The 19419-nt window shown below is 44.6% G+C and overlaps 1 protein-coding gene across 1 annotated transcript; it reads right to left on the bottom strand.

The window, feature by feature from the left end:
* Positions 1-5047: 5047 nt before the first annotated feature.
* LOC125534426 (protein FLOWERING LOCUS T-like) lies at positions 5048-6085 on the bottom strand. Its single transcript, XM_048697660.1, has 4 exons — positions 5885-6085; positions 5701-5762; positions 5448-5488; positions 5048-5274 (listed from the first exon to the last, which is right to left on the bottom strand). The coding sequence occupies exons 1-4, from the start codon at positions 6074-6076 to the stop codon at positions 5048-5050; spliced, it is 522 nt and encodes a 173-aa protein (XP_048553617.1). The 5' UTR covers positions 6077-6085.
* Between the last annotated feature and the right edge of the window lie 13334 nt (positions 6086-19419).

The following is a 19419-nucleotide window of genomic DNA, read 5'->3' on the forward strand; positions in this document are numbered from 1 at the left end:
TAAATTGTGTGACCAATTTTTAAAAACTAAATGAACACGTTTAAAAATTATACAAAAAATGTTATTTAAAGTGATTGAACACCTTTTTAATTACATGAACATTTGGAAATTAATGCATTAAAATCTTGCACAATTTATCGGTAAAATTCACTTTATTAGGTGTACTCATGTTTTCAAAAACAACAACAAAAAATCCATCATAGAGGAACATATTTCTTGTAGTGCTTAAGAAAAATGTTCTCCTTCATATAGAAAAGAACTTCCCCTCCAAATACCCTACTTTGTGGTCCACTCAATGTTCTTCCAGTCCCTATTTCTTATCATTTTTTATCAATGGGTATACCTAAATACGTGACTGGTAAAATCCCAGCCTTGCAGGTGAAGATTTGTCAAGAGTATGTTGTTTTTTCTTAGTCTCCCCCGTATTACTTTACAGGACGTACCCAAATGGACTATCCCCTCGAATAGACCAAATATGTGATACGGTCTGCCTCATGGCTATCCTGAGATTACTTCTATCATAGGCCTTTTGTTCCACCCGCCTTGAAAATCCTACATCCTCAAGACTATAATTGCTGCCCTAGGGTTTTTAGACGGAGACCCACAAAGACCCGCTTTAGATATGTTTTTTTATACATGATTTTTTGGCCCACATCAGTACAGTTACTAAGCTCCCACGAATTCAAGGTCCCTGGTGAATCGAGGCTGGTTTTTATGGAGGACATCCCGATTTGGGTCAACCTGCTGTCGGATGTGGCGTGTGTATGCCGTGCACGCTCGAGGGATTTCCGGTTTTTTAGGGTCAACATTGATGCTTCTTATTTAGCCAGCATAGCTGGGAATGTCATCAGAAATTACAGAGAGAACAAAGTCTGGGGGAGACCCCAACCACACCTTACACAACTCATCACCTACACCTACTTTAGCTAACTTGTGAGCAGCAACATTGGCAGTACGACGAACCCAAGTCACGCGATACTCAGCCCGAGTATGCAACCGCTCCTTAATCTCCTCAATCCACGAACCAACAGCTGCCATGCACTTATGACGATCATTTAGCATTTGCACAACAGGCAGGCTGTCCAGCTCCAGATGGACACTTTGAAATCCTCTCTCAATAGCAAGGAGTAAACCACTTTTGCAGGCAAGGATTTCCACAGCCTCCGGGTCAACCGAGCGATTGAAGAACTGACGGGCACCTGCAAGAAAAGCACCCCCAGCATCACGAATAACCACTCCGGTGCCCCCCTTCTCCCCATTCCCAGTGACGGCACCATCAGAGTTGACCTTCACCCACCCCTGAGACGGAGGCTTCCATCGCTGCACGGTTCTGGCCTGCGGCACCCTCGCTGCGGCGTCGTGAACTTGTCTCCACTCAATCAAGTGGGAGTAGATAGACTCCATGATTTCATGTGGGGATGCCATCTTCTTCCCATCCCGCGCGTCATTACGAGCTACCCAGAGGCCATACACTGCTTGAATCATCACTTGTTTTTCCTCATCAGCCGCCTCCTCAAACCATCCAAGGAGCCAGTTTGCAAGCGCATTCTGGGAGTCCATAGGAAACGGTGGGAGTGCCATCGTGACGCCCTTCTCTGAATGCAGCTTCTGCCAGAACAATGACGAATGTTGACATGCCCAGAACCTGTGATAGATGGTTTCTTCCCTGCCGCATGCCACACAGAAAACACCCGGTTTGATCCAGCGTCTATGTAGTTCAGACCCCACTGCCAGACCATTACGAACAAGTCGCCACATGTGGATTTTAGCTTTCCCCGGAGCATTAGTACTCCAAATGCCAAGGTAACCTTTATGTCGCTGCACTGAGCTCGACGAGCCTGGCTGTCCAGCTCTCGCAAGTTTCCTCGACATGGCCGAGTGATAGGCAGACTTAACATTGAAAATTCCATTCTTAGTGTAGTTCCAGGCTTGGTAGTCCTCCACCCCCACTCCTCCAACAGCGATCTGCAGAATATCCCGGGCATCCGAAGGCGAGAACATGGCCGCAACTTTGGCCTCATCCCATCCATTTGCCTGATCTGAGAGCAGGTGAGCCACCTTAGTCGTGCCCGGGAGGAACGCTTGCCCCAGTGGTCTCAAGCAACCAGACCGCGGGATCCAGTTGTCATGGTGGATATTAATAGACGATCGATCCATCCCCTACTCGCCAAACCAGCCCTTCCCTCAGCAAGTCCCTTCTATGCAACAAGCTTCTGAACATGAAGGAAGCGTTGGCCGGGCAAGTAGCGGACATAATAGAACAGTCCTTGAAGTAACGAGCCTTCAGCACCCTCGCGACCAAAGAATTGGGCACCGTGAGGAGACGCCACGCTTGTTTTGCTAACAGAGCTTGGTTGAAAGCTTCGGGTTGTCGGAACCCCAGACCACCCTCACGCTTGGAGGTACACATTTTGTCCCACGCAATCCAATGCACCTTCATCTCACCATTCCTCGCACCCCACCAGAATTTTGAGGAGATAGAAGTCAGATTCCAACATATTTTCTTTGTGAGGTGGAAACAACTCATGGTGAGCGTAGGGGTAGCTTGGAGTCCGGATTTAACCAACACTTCCCTAGCCTTGTTTGACAAACCCTGTCCCTTCCATCCAGTAACCTTTCCCTTGGAACTCTCCATCACATATCTGAAAGCACCATCCTTCGATCTTCCCACTTGGGTAGGAAGACTGATATATCTCTCGCTAAGTGCCTCGGATTGGATGCCAATATCAGTTTTCAATTGGTCTTTCACATCATTCTGACACCCCCTCCCAAAGAAGATAGAAGATTTCTGCAGATTCACCTCCTGCCCCGAAGCACGCTCATATTTTCGAAGGATCTCCTTGAGAGCAGCCATGTTATCTCGTGAGCCTTCAAAAAAGACAATGCTATCATCCGCAAAATGAAGATGTGTGACATGGGGGCCAGTGCTCCCAAAAGTCACCCCTTTAATGATCCGGTCCTCCTAAGCTTTCTTCAATAAGGCAGAGAAGCCCTCAGCACAGAAAAGAAACAGGTAAGGGCTCAGTGGATCACCCTGTCGCAAACCCCGTGAAAGAAGAAAAGCTCTCGAAAAAACCCCATTAAGTTTGACACAAAAACATGCAGACGAAACACAACGCATGATCACCTCAATCCATTGGGAAGCAAAGCCAAACTTTCTCAACGTTTGTTCTAAGAAAACCCATTCGATCCTATCATAAGCTTTCATCATATCTAACTTGACCGCACAAAGAGGCTTCTTTCTCTTCTTGGTTCTGATAGCATGCACACATTCATAAGCCACAAGCACATTATCAGTCATGAGACGGCCCGGCACATAGGCGCATTGTTCCTTCGAGATAAGAACCGGAAGGATGTGTTCTCCATTTTCCGAGGGAACAAGAGCATAACACATTGTTATTCATTTGCCAATAACAACATGTATATTATGATTATTAAATGTTTAAGCCATGCACCGAGTACAATTCGGGCACAACTACGTACTACCGATCGAGATAGCAGAATTGCACATTAGTGTCTGGAGCAGCCATATATCTAGCTCACACACATTTATTGGTTTATTTGGCTCTACGTACGTACAAGCGCGCTCGCTCCATCCAAACGTACAGCCAGCCAGCTTGCTCAATTCATTGTCTCCTCCTCCCACGATGACGACGACCATAGCGCCTCGTCCGACGACTCGGGCGATCCTCCACCGGCCGCCGACAGCTACAGTTGCGACGGCGACCGGAAGGGGAAAGGGCCGGCGAGGAAGTGATGAAGATCCACTTTCTTCGGTTTAATTTCAAGTACTTAGATGTAGTTTAAAGTTGTCCGTCATTTGTGTGAACTCCGGCGGTCTCTTGAACATCCGTTCATAATCTTTTGGTGAACGTATTGTGCTTGCCTATGTCTATTTGATGATTTAAGTAGTTTGATTGACGTTGCATGGTTTAGTATGGATATGGAAGATCGGATATGAGATACACGGATGTGGATGACGCGATTTGAGGAGTCGCCGGCCAGCCCACGGACGCACCAGGACACGTCCGCGAGCGTTTGAGGGCCCGGATTTGCCTAATCTGGTTGTAGATGCTCTTATATAGTAGTGTGCTTCTCTTCTCCCTTGATGTAGTTGCTCCAAGTAGTGGGTGGTGTCTTTATTGTCCTTTGTGTAGCAGCTAGCTTCAGTCTGACGAGGTGAAGGAGGGTTTCAGCAGCCACCGCTCAATATTGATCTCCTTTTGTGTGGCGATGACCATTAGAGCCTAGATCTCCTTCACACAGTGGCACAGTTATAGGGGTGCCGTCGTAGGAAGATGAGATGAAGAAGGAAAAGTAGGCGATGTTGGGGGTTATTGATGAGAACATGGTCGAGTGAGGATGAGAATAGAGGAATGGATCACGATTAGAGTTACAAAGAGTTACAACCATGTCGGAAGATACATGGGATTGAGCATACAATCATTAAAAGATCTAGTAAAGAGTTGTATGCATTGTGTAGCAAATCACATGAGCAACTTTCAAGGATCGTCTACACATCTACGATAATATAGCAGACACTTATGAAGATCCATCCACGGTTATTAGACCAACATAGATGGCTCTGGGTGGTAAGTGGTATCCTTCGGCTATACTTTTGCGATCGGGTGGTTTTTTTCCTCACCATCCAATAGTTATTAGTACTTTCACAATCAACTTGGCACACACTCACACCCCCGGTTTGGCGAGGTTCTCCTTTCCGAGGGAACAAGGGCATAACATATTGTTTCACAATATAAAAATATATATTAGAGAAAGCATTATTCATTTGCCAACAACAACACGTATATTATGATTATTAAATGTTTAAGCCATGCACCAAGTACACGGTATATTCCGGCACAAGTAGGTACTGCCGATCGAGATGGCCAGTATTACACAGTGTCACAGTATGTGTATCTGAAGCAGCTATATATCTAGCTTACTACACATATTTATTCCTTTATTTATATATTTAGTGTGACACGTTTGGATGGAGCGATCGCGCGCTTGTACGTACTACGTAGTGCCAGACAGCTTGCTCGATTCACCTGTACCTCCGGCCACCGCAGCTGCCCTCCCTCTGGCAGTTGAAGTAGGCGGCGGCCACCGGAGCACCGAGGCCGTAGCACTCGGCCAGGTCCCTGGTGATGAAGTTGGAGCGCCACCCTGGCGCGTAGATGGCCTGCCGCGCTGCCTGCCGGAACACGACGAATGCCACACGGTGGATCCCCGCCGTCGGCCGCGGCTTCTCGTACGCCACCACCTCGGTTCCTGCATGCAGCCATGCACACACGCAAAAAGTTTGATTAATGGTTCCCACTTGACTATCTGTTTTTCGCTAGGAAAGGCAGTTGGAGAGAATAATTGACATGGTACATGTACTCTGTAAATTAGCTTCTTTTTGCGGAATTAAACCGAAGCAATTAGCTTAATCCGATTCTTACCGCGGCTCACGTCACCTCCATCTGGTATGTCTGTCACCATCCTGAATGTAGTCAAGAAATTAAACCGAAGCAATTAGCTTAATCCGATATACCAGTATATATAGCAGTACTAGTAAATATATACATACACTAATGATTATATATTTTTCTCACGAAATGGTTAGCACACAAAGTGCAAGCATGGCATGCACGACGAAAAACAAAGGTACCTAGCTAAGGGTAAAGCTAGCTAAATCAGCCAGCATGCACGTACCAATGGAGGTACTCCCGTTGGGAAGGGTTAGTTGGGCTGGGTACATCAGGGTCGACCATCACCTGAAACATGGCACATGCATGTCAGTCATGCAACGCATATGCATGTTAAAACTAACGACGTGCATGCATGCGTGATTTCATGCAACCAAATGATGCATGCGTGGAGACGTATGGCCACTCACGAGCGTGTAGAGTGACCCGCGGCGTCCTGTGATCCGCACCGTCGGCTGGTTCTCCACCTGCGACGGCCTCAGCTCGGACCCGTTGGTGATCTCCCTGTTGCCGTACATCACCCTCAGCTGCGCCGCCATGTCGAAGTAGTCGACCACGTCGCCGACGATCCTCCCCACGATCAGCGGATCCCTCGACGCCATGCTCGACTTAACTAACCTTGCTTATGTTTAGGTTAGATGCTTGAGTTCTGCCTTACGTGGAAGCTTGGTGTGGTATATGCAGCGGCGTACGTACTGCTATTTATAGGCGTCCCGGTGAAGTCCCCTCGCACAAGTTCTCAGTGTGAGCACGGCTCAAAAGATACGAGGTGTGGTGTGCCTTTTCGCCAATCCTAGACTGATCACAAGTACCTGAAAGATACCGGACTGTAAAAGTGTTGACGAGCGACATCGTAGAATCTGTGGCAGCTCCATCGGTTATGATCGGACGGATGACATGTTGCCGCCAGAGAGTTTGGATTGTGATCCGACGAATGAAAATCGTTGCCACTTTGCACCAAGTGGGATAGGGGCTTCTTGGAATCTGATAACTTTCTGCACTGGTACATCTCAATCTTTTAGGCCTAGATAGTGGAAAGGGGCCGTTTGGAGTTATAATCTGCACCTCGACAAAATCTGAAGCTACCGTGCCAAAAATAAAATACAATTCTTCTTTCTTCTTACAAGATACATCCAATACAACTACTGGAGTACATCTTCAACATTCTCCTGCTCAACATAGTGTGGAATACATTCTTGACAGGAAACTAGCGCTAAGGGTCAGCACAAGCCGTGTGGTAGCTGAATGCAAAAATAACGTTGGGGTTTTGGCTCGCAAGTCACCACCAAATCTGTTGTTCTCCAAAATGAAATGGCCTGGGAAACCCCTGCACCGATAAGGACTTTGAGTTTTTCTATGCCTCTATGACTATCACAGTGGGAGATGGCGCCAAAACGCCTTTTTGGGACTCCCCGTGGCTTCTTGGTTGCAAACCCAAAGATATTGCACCGCTCATCTTCGAGGCCTCGAAAAGAAAAGAATTGGAAGGTCCTGAGGCCCTCAAGGGGAACGCTTGGATCCTCAAGATCAACCAAGTCGCGGTTGTCTCCTCCGCCCACATTCGGGAATTCTTCACTATTTGGATGCTCCTAAATGATGTCCACCTGAAAAACCTGAACGAACTCCCCCGCCCACCCCCGCGTCGCCCGTGTCTGGCGACACGGGGGAAACCCTCGCCGCCGTCGAGAGCTCCCCTCCGCCACCAGTACACCCGCTGCGCCGCCGCCGGAGGGACGGCCGGCGAAGCCGCGCCGCGCCCGGGGATGGCGGCGGCGGGGCGATTTCGTTCCTGCACCGGCACCCCCGCCCCCGCTGCAGTCCCTCTCCTCCGTTGCCGCCTCCCCGCATCGCTGCCGCCGGTCGGCCGGTGCGGCTGCACCGGGCCTGGGTTGGCTGCGGCGTGTGTGGCGGATGCGCTCGCCCCCCTCCGCACCCCCTTGCGCTGAGGACCCTCCCTCCCGCCGGCCCCCAGATCGGATCTGGCGCGCCGCGGACTCCCTCCCCGTCCAGCTGCTGCACCGCGTCCTGCCATCCTGCTCGGCGGCGCGGCCGCGCCCGCGTGCTCCTCCCCCGTCCGCCTCTGCCACCCCACTGGTGCAGCCCCCCTTCTTGCTGTTGTCCGTTGGGTTGGCAAGGCCCTTGGGGGAGTTGGCCGGGGCTCGGTCCTGCCTCGGTGCAGGCCACCCTCCGTCCTCGACGGCGTCTCTTCCGAGCTACGGTGACGACCCCTGCTTGTGTGTGGTCACGGCAATCCTCGACCAGTCCGGTGTAGTTTTCGCAGTGGATCTTTGTCGACACCGCTCCGGTCCCGACGTCCATGGACCTGCGTTCTCCAGTGTCCTTGGTCTGCCGGCGTCCTTTACCAGCGCGGTTTCGGCCCCGGTGCACCAACGGCTGCGTCCCTTCCAGCCTCGGTTCGCCGGAGTTCGGGTGGCTTCGCCTCCGGCAGCACGGATCCGCGTTCTCTTCCGGCTCCGGATTGCTGGTTGCGTCGGCTGCCTTCCTTCCATCCACGTCGGCTCTCTACACCGCTGCCTCTCCGATCCCGTCCACCTACGAGCCATGTCGGCTCCAAAGCTTGTGTTTTTGTTGGCGGCAGGTGCAGCCCCACCCCCGTTCCTAGGTTTCAGTCGATGTGCAGGTTGGCTCCGGCATCTTCGGATCTTGACCTGGTGGCTTTGGGATCACTCGGACTCAGGCCAGGCGAAATCCATGCTCGGCTTGCCGATGCTGGCAGCGACGACGCTCGCGGGTGTCGTTTTCCTTTCTGGAGGCGCTGCCAAGGCCTTTATCCGTGCCCCTCTACGAGCATCAGGGGAAACCCTAGGTCCGGTTCACCGGATCGGATGGCGGCGGCGTCACTACGTCGTTCCCCCTTCTTGAAGGCGTCATCTTGCTCGCTCGTGGTGTCCCCGGTGTTGGATTTGAAGATGTTTGACGTCATGCTGCTTCGGTCTGCTCCTCTAGTTTTAGGCTTGGTGGGTTTAGTTGTGTTCCTTACTCTGTTCGGGCTGAGCACCCTGTCTCTCTATGCTCCGGGCACCATGTTCATGCCTCTGCGTTCATGTCATGAGTTGTACCCCTTGTTGTACTCATTCTTCTCTTTCTATCAATGAAAAGATACGCAATCTTTGCGTATTCGCAAAAAAAAATGATGTCCACCTTCATGAGCAAATCGAAGATACCATCGTCTGGAAGCACGCGAACGATGGGATATACACGGCGGTCACCGCACACAAGGCTCAATTCTAGGCTTGAGTCCTTCCCCTTTTGACTGTATGGTTTGGAAGGCATGGGCACCTCCAGATGTTATATTCTTTGCGTGGTTGGCAATGCAAGATAGGATTTGGACAGCCAATCATTTATAGCAATGAGGTTGGCCAAATTGTGGCCTCCGCAAGCTTTGCAATAGGGAGCAAGAAACGGGTGCCCACATTTTCTTCAAGTGCTGCTTTACGATTCGGATATGGAAGTCTCTCATTGAGAGGCTTGGTCTCGCACACATGGATACATCCGAGTGGCACATGGATGAATCCTTCTACGAATGGTGGGACAAGAGAACTGACAATCGCAACCCCAATCGGCAAGCTTTGACTTCTCTCACCATGCTTGTCTCGTGGACCATTTGGAATGAAAGAAATGCACGGGTATTCCATCATAAGAGTGTGCCAACGACCGTCCTACTCACCGCCAAGCTTTTGGTGACCGTGGGCGCAAAAAAATTAGGAGATATTCTTGTGGGCGAGTAATTCCCATGCTGTACCTGTGGGTGTTGTAAAACTCTAAACTCTATTCTCTCCTTATTTAATAGATGAGGCAAATCTTATGCCTCCGTTTAAAAAATGAAATATTGAGAAATCAATTACCATCAAGGGGCATACAAACATATCTACTAACCTCTATGCTATTCCATATGACGCTGATCATCCTGTTACACGTTACAATTTCTCAGGCATGCCTATCTCTCAGGCAACTGAGATTTTGCTAGATCTTAGTGAATATGGTACAAAATTAAGCTAGCAATCACCATCAAAATAGCCCTAGCAAAATTCAGCAAAATGGATCCAATGGGCTATGTGCTCGACTGGGGTTCAATAAGTTCTTAGACAACCGAGAATTCGGCATCCTGTAGTTCTTTCAATAGTACACAGCAGCACAAGTTTTGACATGACGATATTTCTAATGGCGCGCCTATGATACACTCTATTACATATGATACATTCTATTACATACGGGACGGCCGAGGAAATCGTGAGCCATAAGCCTAGAGGAAGAACTGTTTGTGATGCATGTTCGTCTATGATTGTGCTTTAAAATGGGTCTTGTGTGAGAAATTGTCTCTCATGGTTTTATCGGCCACTTATAATACAATTTGAATGGGTTAATTTAGGGACCTCATGTGGGCGACCGTCTTTGCTTCCTAACTACCTTTGATGGCTACCTTAATTGGCCGATAACCTGCTATATTTTCCAAAACAGAGGCAAAAGAGCCTCATCGATTAATTAAGAAGAAGAGAGTTTCCTAATTAATTAACAGAGAACCAGGCAAAAACCGATCAGGCAAACCACACTTGATGCATGAAACACCACAGCTAAACAAGTGGCCCAACAAAACACTCTCAACACACGACAACTGCAAACCCAGACGCCCGCTATGATGCTATATACTCTCTAGATCCCAGCTAGGTGGTTCGGTACCCGCCCATCATTGATCCTTCGAGCTACTTAAGTTCAACCCACAACTGCATGCTTCTCCAGAATCTGATATGTTTCCCAGAAAGCACCGCAACTTGGCGGCCTTGTGTCGAATTTTCACCATTTGAGCACTTTGGGTGTTGATTGTACACCAACTACTTCTTGGTGTCCAAAGTTACTAATTTTGACTATTGCCAATTCTTGTATTTTTTTTCTCTGATTATGTATTTGGGTAGTTTATGCTAGAGATGGGAAGTATTGAGGGTGGGGTGGGGTAGATTTGTGGGAGAGGGGCAATATTTTGTTATTTTACTTATGTTTATGATATACTCCCTCCGTCCCAAAATAAATGTCTTGACCTTAGTACAATTTTTTGTATTAAAGTTAGTACAAAGTTGAGACACTTATTTTGGGACGGAGGGAGTACTAGATAATTGCCCGTGCATTGCAATGGGGACATAAATATTCTAGTAGATTAGTAGTATGTGATTCATGTCCTATTTATTGTTAATAAAAGTGTTTAAAAAGGATTTTATTTGGTAAACATTTATTGACTTACCAAAGAAATTTTTATTTAAATTCAATAAGATGTGGACCGGTTGAGGCGGTTTTCCATCAAAACAGGTGAGAAAAAGCAAAAGGGGCGGGGACCAAAAGGGAAAATGGGAGGAACTTGGACAAAGGGTCGAGTGTAAATCTAGGAGGTGAAACAGGGAACCTTAGGTCTTTCTTAGATATATAGGAATTTGGTATAAAATGGGTAGTTGGCAAAACTGGGGAGTGGGGAGGGAGGAGAAATTGAGGTTTGTATAGTTTTGTTTTGTCTTAGTAATGTTATAGTCGTATGTGCTACCTACATAATGGACCGAAGCTGGATATACAGTGGAAAGAAAAACCACATACTTAGTCCAACGCCTACCGGAATCAATTCATTGATCAAACTTCTTTGGTACACACTTATGATCCAGGTAAAGTAACGAACTTCAACATCATCTCTCATTTGGTCGTTTCTCCAGGAAACCATACATGTTTGCACTAGAGCTCCTGGTACACCGATTGCACTATTCTCCGTAGCAGGGCTTAACGCTTCAGAAGACTTCTATATATTAATCGATGAACACAACATATAATCCCCCCTTCCGGTTTAGAGGGCATATCTCAAACATAAAAAGATAATAATTCTAAGGCTCATTGTATTCGGAACATGCATATATAGCTATGTCCATATTAAATTCTGTCAGATTTTTGTTCTCAATGTATAATATACCGATGCATGAAGGAGCAAGAGAGTCATGCATGTAGCATTAACGTGTTGTCTAGCACATAAGTAGTTCATCCTTAGTTGATGTGATTTGTAAGATGAGCCCAATAAACAAGAAAGGAGTATCTAACCATATTATATCATTTCAAATCTAAATTTGAAACATAGTCCGAGACAACAACAAAAAGGATAAATATCAACGTTAATACTCCTTCCATTTCACAATGTAGTGCGTATATATTTTTTGAGAAGTTAAACTTTGAGCAAGTTTGTAGAGAGAAAAAAAATACATCTAGAATAGCAAATACGTATTCTGAGATACATCACAAGACATACTTTAGTATTTTATATATTTTGTATTGTAGATATAAATAGTTTTCTCAGTAAACTTGGTCAAAACTTATAAAGCTTGACTTTTTAGAAAATATATATGCACTATATTATGGAACGGCGAGAGTAATGGGTAATCCAAATCGGGCAATGAATTTGACCCATTTCAAAAAGGAATAATGACTACAGAAAACTAGACATCAATTTTAAATAAAGATAAAACTCAGGCTGGCTAGCCCACCACCCATGGTGCTACCTAGTATGAAATGAACTCGGGTGACTGCTATATCTACCAGATCTTTTTGGGCCAGAAAGAAAGACCTTCTCTTGACCAGTGACCATGTACCCAGACGGTGGTGCGATATATACACAAGATGCATAGTACGTAATTTTGGCACCATCGTCAGGACAGGACTGTTCCAATCGCCGCACATTCTTGAATATATCGCACCGCCGGGGGAAACCAGCGACCGAATCCACGACGATTTTGCATCCCTTCGTTGCCGACAGGAGCCCCGGACTGTACAGCACGTGCGCTGGCTGCAAATCCAAGAGGAATAAGCTGGAGCTCGACGGCGACGGGAGAATGATTAGATGAGAGCGACTACAGATCGATGGTCAGCCATGCAAGTTGCAAACAGAATTTATGCGTGATCCCACGATGGGGCACGTGACGCGTCTGCGCAGGGCATCCGGCAGCAGCTCCCCCGCTTGCTCGTCGATTTGCCGACGGCAGCTTTTTTCGATCTATGCACAGGCACCACTCATAGGAATCCTGCGTGGTTGGGTCCGGTGAGCGAGAGAATTGACCTAGGAAACTTCTTTCTCTTCAATAGTACTACTGCACTCACCCTTTTTCAAAATATATACTAGGTGTATAAGTTTCTTCCAAAATCGAAGTTATGAATGGTCGATCAAGTTTAAAGATTTCAAAATATAAGGTGCATAATTTTTGTCTAGAGTCAAAGTTTTGTTGGTTTTTTCAAGTTTAAGAATAAAAGATTATTTCTACAAATATGGTCAAATTTGCTACACTTTGACGTAAGGGCATCTCCAACGCCGACCCTCAAACCTCTGCAACCGTCCGGACCACGAAAGCCATCCAACTCTGACCTGTATCAGTCTGCGGGGCGGTTCCGACGTGATTTCTCCAGTAAACCGGAGACAAAGTGGGGTAAGTTGATACGCCTCCAACGTATCTATAATGCTTTATTGTTCCATGTTGTTATATTATCAATCCTGAATGTTTTATATACATTTACTAGCAACTTTATGTCATTTTTTAAGACTAACCTATTGACATAATGCCCAGTGTCAGTTGCTGTTTTTTTACTTTGCGAAATATCAATACCAAATGCCACGAAATATTTTGTACATTTTTTTTTCTGGCAGGAAGACACCTAGGGAGCTTCTGGAGGGCACGAGGGGACGCTCGTGGGGCCCACTAGTCACCAGGGCGCGCCAGGGGCCTCCCACGCGTCCTGGTGAGTAGTGGGGCCCACGGGCACCCCCTTGACCTACCTCCGCCTCTATAAATACTCTAGAATCCCAAAAACCTTAGGGAGCCATCGCGGCCGGCCGTAGACTAGCATAATGTATTCGTGTCGTGGGAATGGAGCTCCGCGTGACCGTACGTGCACATAGTTTTAGCTTTTTAGTTGAAAATATGTCCAAAATGTAACCGTTTTCATCCGGTTTGTATGAAATCCATCATGTTTGTATGAAATTCGGCCGTGTTTGCATAAATTTCATCCAGTTTGTTGAAAAAGAGTTTGAAATGTATGCGGCTAGCATTGGATGTCGACCTTCCGCATCCATGTCCGTGGACTGGCTCCCCCCAGTCCGCAGACGGATGCGGAAGGATTTTTGTTGGTTGCTGTTGGAGATGCCCTAAGAAAAACTTATATGCCTTGTATTTTAGACGGGCTTCCATTTTACAATGGATCTAGCGTGACTTCTCACGGGCATGAAAATTACCAGGGAACCGGGTATCACCTGACGTGGGTGTGGTATTTATTCATCAATAGATGCAGTTTATGGTTCGATTTGTTGCAAGGGGTAAATATAAATTGCACTCAAATTTATCTAAGTTTAAAACCATATCATACAAGACCACAACTACCTAACTATAACATACAAATTTATTTAGAATTCCCTCTAAATCTTAACATATCTATGTTGAGAACAAACATAGCTTGATTTTTTTTACTTTCATCTGTTTAGTTTTCTCAGTTTTCAGATGTTCATATTTTAGCTTCTTTTTTTTACCAGAAACAGTAGGAGTACCTCCCACTGTGTATATATTAAAAAAGGTTAAAAATACTGTACATGGTATTTACAATCCATCCCCCTTTGGGGGAGGCATGAGAAAGTTAAGTTATAAGGAGGCTAGGATGAGTGAGATGGATTGCTTTTGTTCTTCCCTAACCCTATGAATGAGAAGGGAGAAGTCAGCCTTAAGCCTGTCCAGCCAGGATGTTTTCGAGGGTGTGACCCCCCTGAAATGCTTGTTGTTGTGTTCCTTCCATATACTCCAAGCGGCCAGCAAAAATAGCTCCATAAAGAGTGGCCGATTCCAGTCTTCCTTTGCCTTAGAAACGTTTTGTAATCTTGAGTTACCAGGGTGCCAAGAGAGGCCAAGGTGGGACCAGTAGTCAGAGCTGAAATGGCAGTCGAAGAATAGGTGTTCCAATCTTTCTTCAATTTGCAGGCCACAGAGAATGCAATCGTGAACGTTGCGGCCATTTCCCAAGTTTGCCATCGAGATACCTCTGTATGTTGGCATTAACTTGGCCACATCCCTCCACCAGAATGATCCGCAGGGATCAGCAGCATATGGGATTTGATCCGTGTAATATGTCTCCCAACTTAGTTGCACCCAAGGTGTGTCCCAGCCATTGTAAAATTTGTGTAGATATTTTAACAACAAATCATTTCCTTGAATGCGGAGATTGATTACGCCCAGACCTCCACTAGCCTTGGGGCGACACACTGATACGTCTCCAACGTATCTATAATTTTTGATTGCTCCATGCTATTATATTATCTATTTTGGATGTTAATGGGCTTTATTTTACACCTTTATATCTTTTTTGGGACTAACCTATTAACCGGAGGCCCAACCCAAATTGTTGTTCTTTTTGCCTATTTCAATGTTTCGCAGAAAAGAAATATCAAATGAAGTCCGAACGGAATGAAACCTTCGGGAACGTGATTTTCTCAACAAACGTGATCCAGGAGACTTGGAGTGGGCGTCAAGAAACAATCGAGGAGGCCACGAGGCAGGAGGCGCCTACCCCCCTGGGCGCGCCCCCCACCCTCGTGGGCCCCTCGTTGCTCCATCGACCTACTTCTTCCTCCTATATAAGTCCACGTACCCCGCAAACATCGAGGAGCACCACGAAAACCTAATTCCACTGTCGCAACCTTCTGTACCCGAGAGATCCCATCTTGGGGCCTTTTTCGGAGCTCTGTCGGAGGGGGCATTGATCACGGAGGGCCTCTACATCAACTCCATGGCCTCTCCGGTGATGTGTGAGTAGTTTACTTCAGACCTTCGGGTCCATAGCTAGTAGCTAGATGGCTTCTTCTCTCTCTTTGGATCTCAATATAAAGTTCTCCTCGATTCTCTTGGAGATCTATTCGATGTAATCTTCTTTTGCGGTGTGTTTGTCGAGATCCGATGAATTGTGGGTTTATGATCCAGATTATCTATGAACAACATTTGATTCTTCTCTGAATTCTTTTATGTATGATTGGTTTATCTTTGCAAGTCTCTTCAAATTATCAGTTTGGTTTGGCCCACTAGATTGATCTTTCTTGCAATGGGAGAAGTTCTTAGCTTTGGGTTCAATCTTACGGTGCTCGATCCCAGTGACAGTAGGGGAAACAACACGTATTGTATTGTTGCCATCGAGGATAAAAAGGTGGGGTTTATATCATATTGCATGAGTTTATCCCTCTACATCATGTCATCTTGCTTAAGGCGTTACTTTGTTCTTATGAACTTAATACTCTAGATGCATGCTGGATAGCGGTCGATGTGTGGAGTAATAGTAGTAGATGCAGAATCGTTTCGGTCTACTTGTCGCGGACGTGATGCCTATATACATGATCATGCCTAGATATTCTCATAATTATTCGCTTTTCTATCAATTGCTCGACAGTAATTTGTTCACCCACCGTAATACTTATGCTATCTTGAGAGAAGCCACTAGTGAAACCTATGGCCCCTGGGTCTATTTTCCATCATACAAGTTTCCAATCTATTTTATTTTGCAATCTTTAGTTTCAATCTTTATCATAAAAATACCAAAAATATTTATCTTATTATTATTATCTCTATCAGATCTCACTCTTGCAAGTGGCCGTGAAGGGATTGACAACCCCTTTATAGTGTTGGTTGCGAGGTTCTTATTTGTTTGTGTAGGTACGAGGTGAGTCGCGCGTGGTCTCCTACTGGATTGATACCTTAGTTCTCAAAAACTGAGAACGCTGCTTTACTGCATCATCCTTTCCTCTTCAAGAGAAAACCAACGCACTGCTCAAGAGGTAGCAAGAAGGATTTCTGGCATCGTTGCCGGGGAGATCTATGCCAAGTCAAGACATACCAAGTACCCAACACAACTCTTATCCTTCGCATTACATTATTTGCCATTTGTCTCTCGTTTTCCTCTCCCCCACTTCACCCTTGCCGTTTTATTCGCCCTCTTTTTCTGTTCCCCTTCTCTTTTTCTATTTGCCTCTTTGCATGTTTCTTGTTTGCTTGTGTGTTGGATTGCTCGCTTGTCACGATGGCTCAAGATAATATTAAATTGTGTGACTTTGCCAATACCAACAATAATGATTTTATTAGCACTCCGATTGCTCCTCTTACCGATGTTGAATCTTGTGAAATTAATACTGCTTTACTGAATCTTGTCATGAAAGATCCGTTTTCTGGCCTTCCTAGTGAAGATGCCGCTACCCATCTAAACAACTTTGTTGATTTGTGTGATATGCAAAAGAAGAAAGATGTGGATAATGATATTGTTAAACTTAAGCTATTTCCGTTTTCGCTTAGAGATCGTGCTAAAGCTTGATTTACGTCTTTGCCTAAAAATAGTATTGATTCATGGAATAAGTGCAAAGATGCTTTTATCTTTAAGTATTTTCCTCCCGCTAAGATCATCTCTCTTAGAAACGATATTATGAATTTTAAGCAACTTGATCATGAACATGTTGCATAATCTTGGGAGGGGATGAAAGTAATGATACGTAATTGCCCTACACATGGTTTGAATTTATGGATGATTATACATAATTTTTATGCCGGATTGAATTTTGCTTCTAGAAATCTTTTAGATTCGGCCGCGGGAGGCACTTTTATGGAAATCACTTTAGGAGAAGCTACCAAACTCCTAGATAATATTATGGTTAATTATTCTCAATGGCACACTAAAAGATCTACTAGTAAAAAAGTGCACGCAATTGAAGAGATTAATGTTTTGAGTGGAAAGATGGATGAACTTATGAAATTGTTTGCTAATAAGAGTGCTCCTACTGATCCTAATGATATGCCTTTGTCTACTTTGATTGAGAATAATAATGAATCTATGGATGTGAATTTTGTTAGTAGGAACAATTTTGATAATAACGCGTATAGAGCTAATTTTAATCCTAGGCCGTTTCCTAGTAATTCCTCTAATAATTATGGTAATTCCTACAACAATTCTTATGGATATTATAATAAGATGCCCTCTGATTTTGAATCTAGAATTAAAGAATTTATTACTTCGCAAATGAGTTTCAATGCTTTGATTGAAGAAAAATTGGTTAAGGTTGATGAGTTGGTTAGGAACGTGGATAGAATTTTCCTTGATGTTGATTATTTGAAACTTAGATCTATTCCACCTAAGCATGATATCAATGAGTCTCTCAAAGCCATGAGAATTTCCATTGATGAGTGCAAGGAAAGAACCGCTAGGATGCGTGCTAAGAAAGATTGCTCCGTGAAAGCGTGTTCTTCTAGTTTTCATGATAATATGGATGAAGATCTAAAGTGATTGATGTGTCCCCTATTAAATCTTTGTTTTGCAATATGAATCTTGATAATTATGGGACTAGAGACGAGTCAACTTTAGTTAAAAGACGTTCCAATGATTCGGAGTTTTTAGATCTTGATGCAAAAATTGTTAAAAGTGGGATTGAAGAGGTTAAAACTTTAAATAGCAAAGAACCCACTATCTTGGATTTCAAGGAATTTAATTATGATAATTTCTCTTTGATAGATTGTATTTCCTTGTTGCAATCCGTGCTAAATTCTCCTCATGCTTATAGTCAAAATAAAGCTTTTACTAAACATATCGTTGATGCTTTGATGCAATCTTATGAAGAAAATCTTGAGTTGGAAGTTTCTATCCCTAGAAAACTTTATGATGAGTGGGAACCTACAATAAAAATTAAAATTAAAGAACGTGAGTGTTATGCTTTGTGTGATTTGGGTGCTAGTGTCTCCACGATTCCAAAAACTTTGTGTGATGTGCTAGGTTTCCGTGATTTTGATGATCGTTCTTTGAACTTGCATCTTGCGGATTCCACCATTAAGAAACCCATGGGAAGAATTAATGATGTTCTTATTGTTGCAAATAGGAATTATGTGCCCGTAGATTTCATTGTTCTTGATATAGATTGCAACCCTTCATGTCCTATTATTCTTGGTAGACCTTTCCTTGCAACGATTGGTGCAATTATTGATATGAAGGAAGGGAATATTAAATTCCAATTTCCATTAAGTAAAGGCATGGAACACTTCCCTAGAAAGAAATTTAAATTACCATATGAATCTATTATGAGAGCCACTTATGCATTGCCTACCAAAGATGGCAATACCTAGATCTATCCTTGCTTTTATGCCTAGCTAGGGGCGTTAAACGATAGCGCTTGTTGGGAGGAAACACAATTTTATTTTTATTCCTTACTTTTTTCTCCTGTTTAGTAATAAATAATTTATCTAGCCTCTGTTTTGGTTGTGTTTTTTGTGTTTAATTAGTGTCTGTTCCAAGTAGAACCGTTGGGAAGACTTGGGGAAAGTCTTTTTGATCTTGCTGTAAAAAACACAAACTTTAGCGCTCACGAGAATTGCTGCCATTTTTATTTGGAAAGTGATATTTAGTTAATTGTTTTTGAGGATGATTAATAGATAAATTCCTCACGTCCAGAAATTTATTTTAGAATTTTTGGTGTTCCAGAAGTTTGCGTTAGCTACAGATTACTACAGACTGTTCTGTTTTTGAATGATTCTGTTTTTCGTGTGTTGTTTGCTTATTTTGATGAATCTATGGCTAGTAAAAGAGTTTATAAACCATAGAGAAGTTGGAATAAAATAGGTTTAACATCAATATAAATCAAGAATGAGTTCATTACAGTACCTTGAAGTGGTGTTTTGCTTTCTTTCGCTAACGGAGGTCACGAGATTTTCTATTTTGAGTTTTGTGTTGTGAAGTTTTCAAGTTTTGGGTAAGATTTGATAGATTATGAAACAAGGAGTGGCAAGAGCCAAAGCTTGGGGATGCCCATGGCACCCCAAGGTAAAATTCAAGGACACCAAAAAGCCTAAGATTGGGGATGCCCCGGAAGGCATCCCCTCTCTTGTCTTCATCTACGGTAACTTTTCTTGGA

This window comes from Triticum urartu, chromosome 2 (genome assembly GCF_003073215.2).
Source record: "Triticum urartu cultivar G1812 chromosome 2, Tu2.1, whole genome shotgun sequence".
Taxonomy (NCBI): domain Eukaryota; kingdom Viridiplantae; phylum Streptophyta; class Magnoliopsida; order Poales; family Poaceae; genus Triticum; species Triticum urartu.

Excerpts from the sequence above, each read along its gene's own strand:
- LOC125534426 (XM_048697660.1), bottom strand. The coding sequence starts at position 6,076 with ATGGCGTCGAGGGATCCGCTGATCGTGGGGAGGATCGTCGGCGACGTG. Across the intron at positions 5,763-5,884 it reads GCGGGTCACTCTACACGCTC|GTGATGGTCGACCCTGATGT; the intron begins GTGAGTGGCCAT and ends GCCATGTTTCAG. Across the intron at positions 5,275-5,447 it reads TGGAGGTGACGTGAGCCGCG|GAACCGAGGTGGTGGCGTAC; the intron begins GTAAGAATCGGA and ends GGCTGCATGCAG.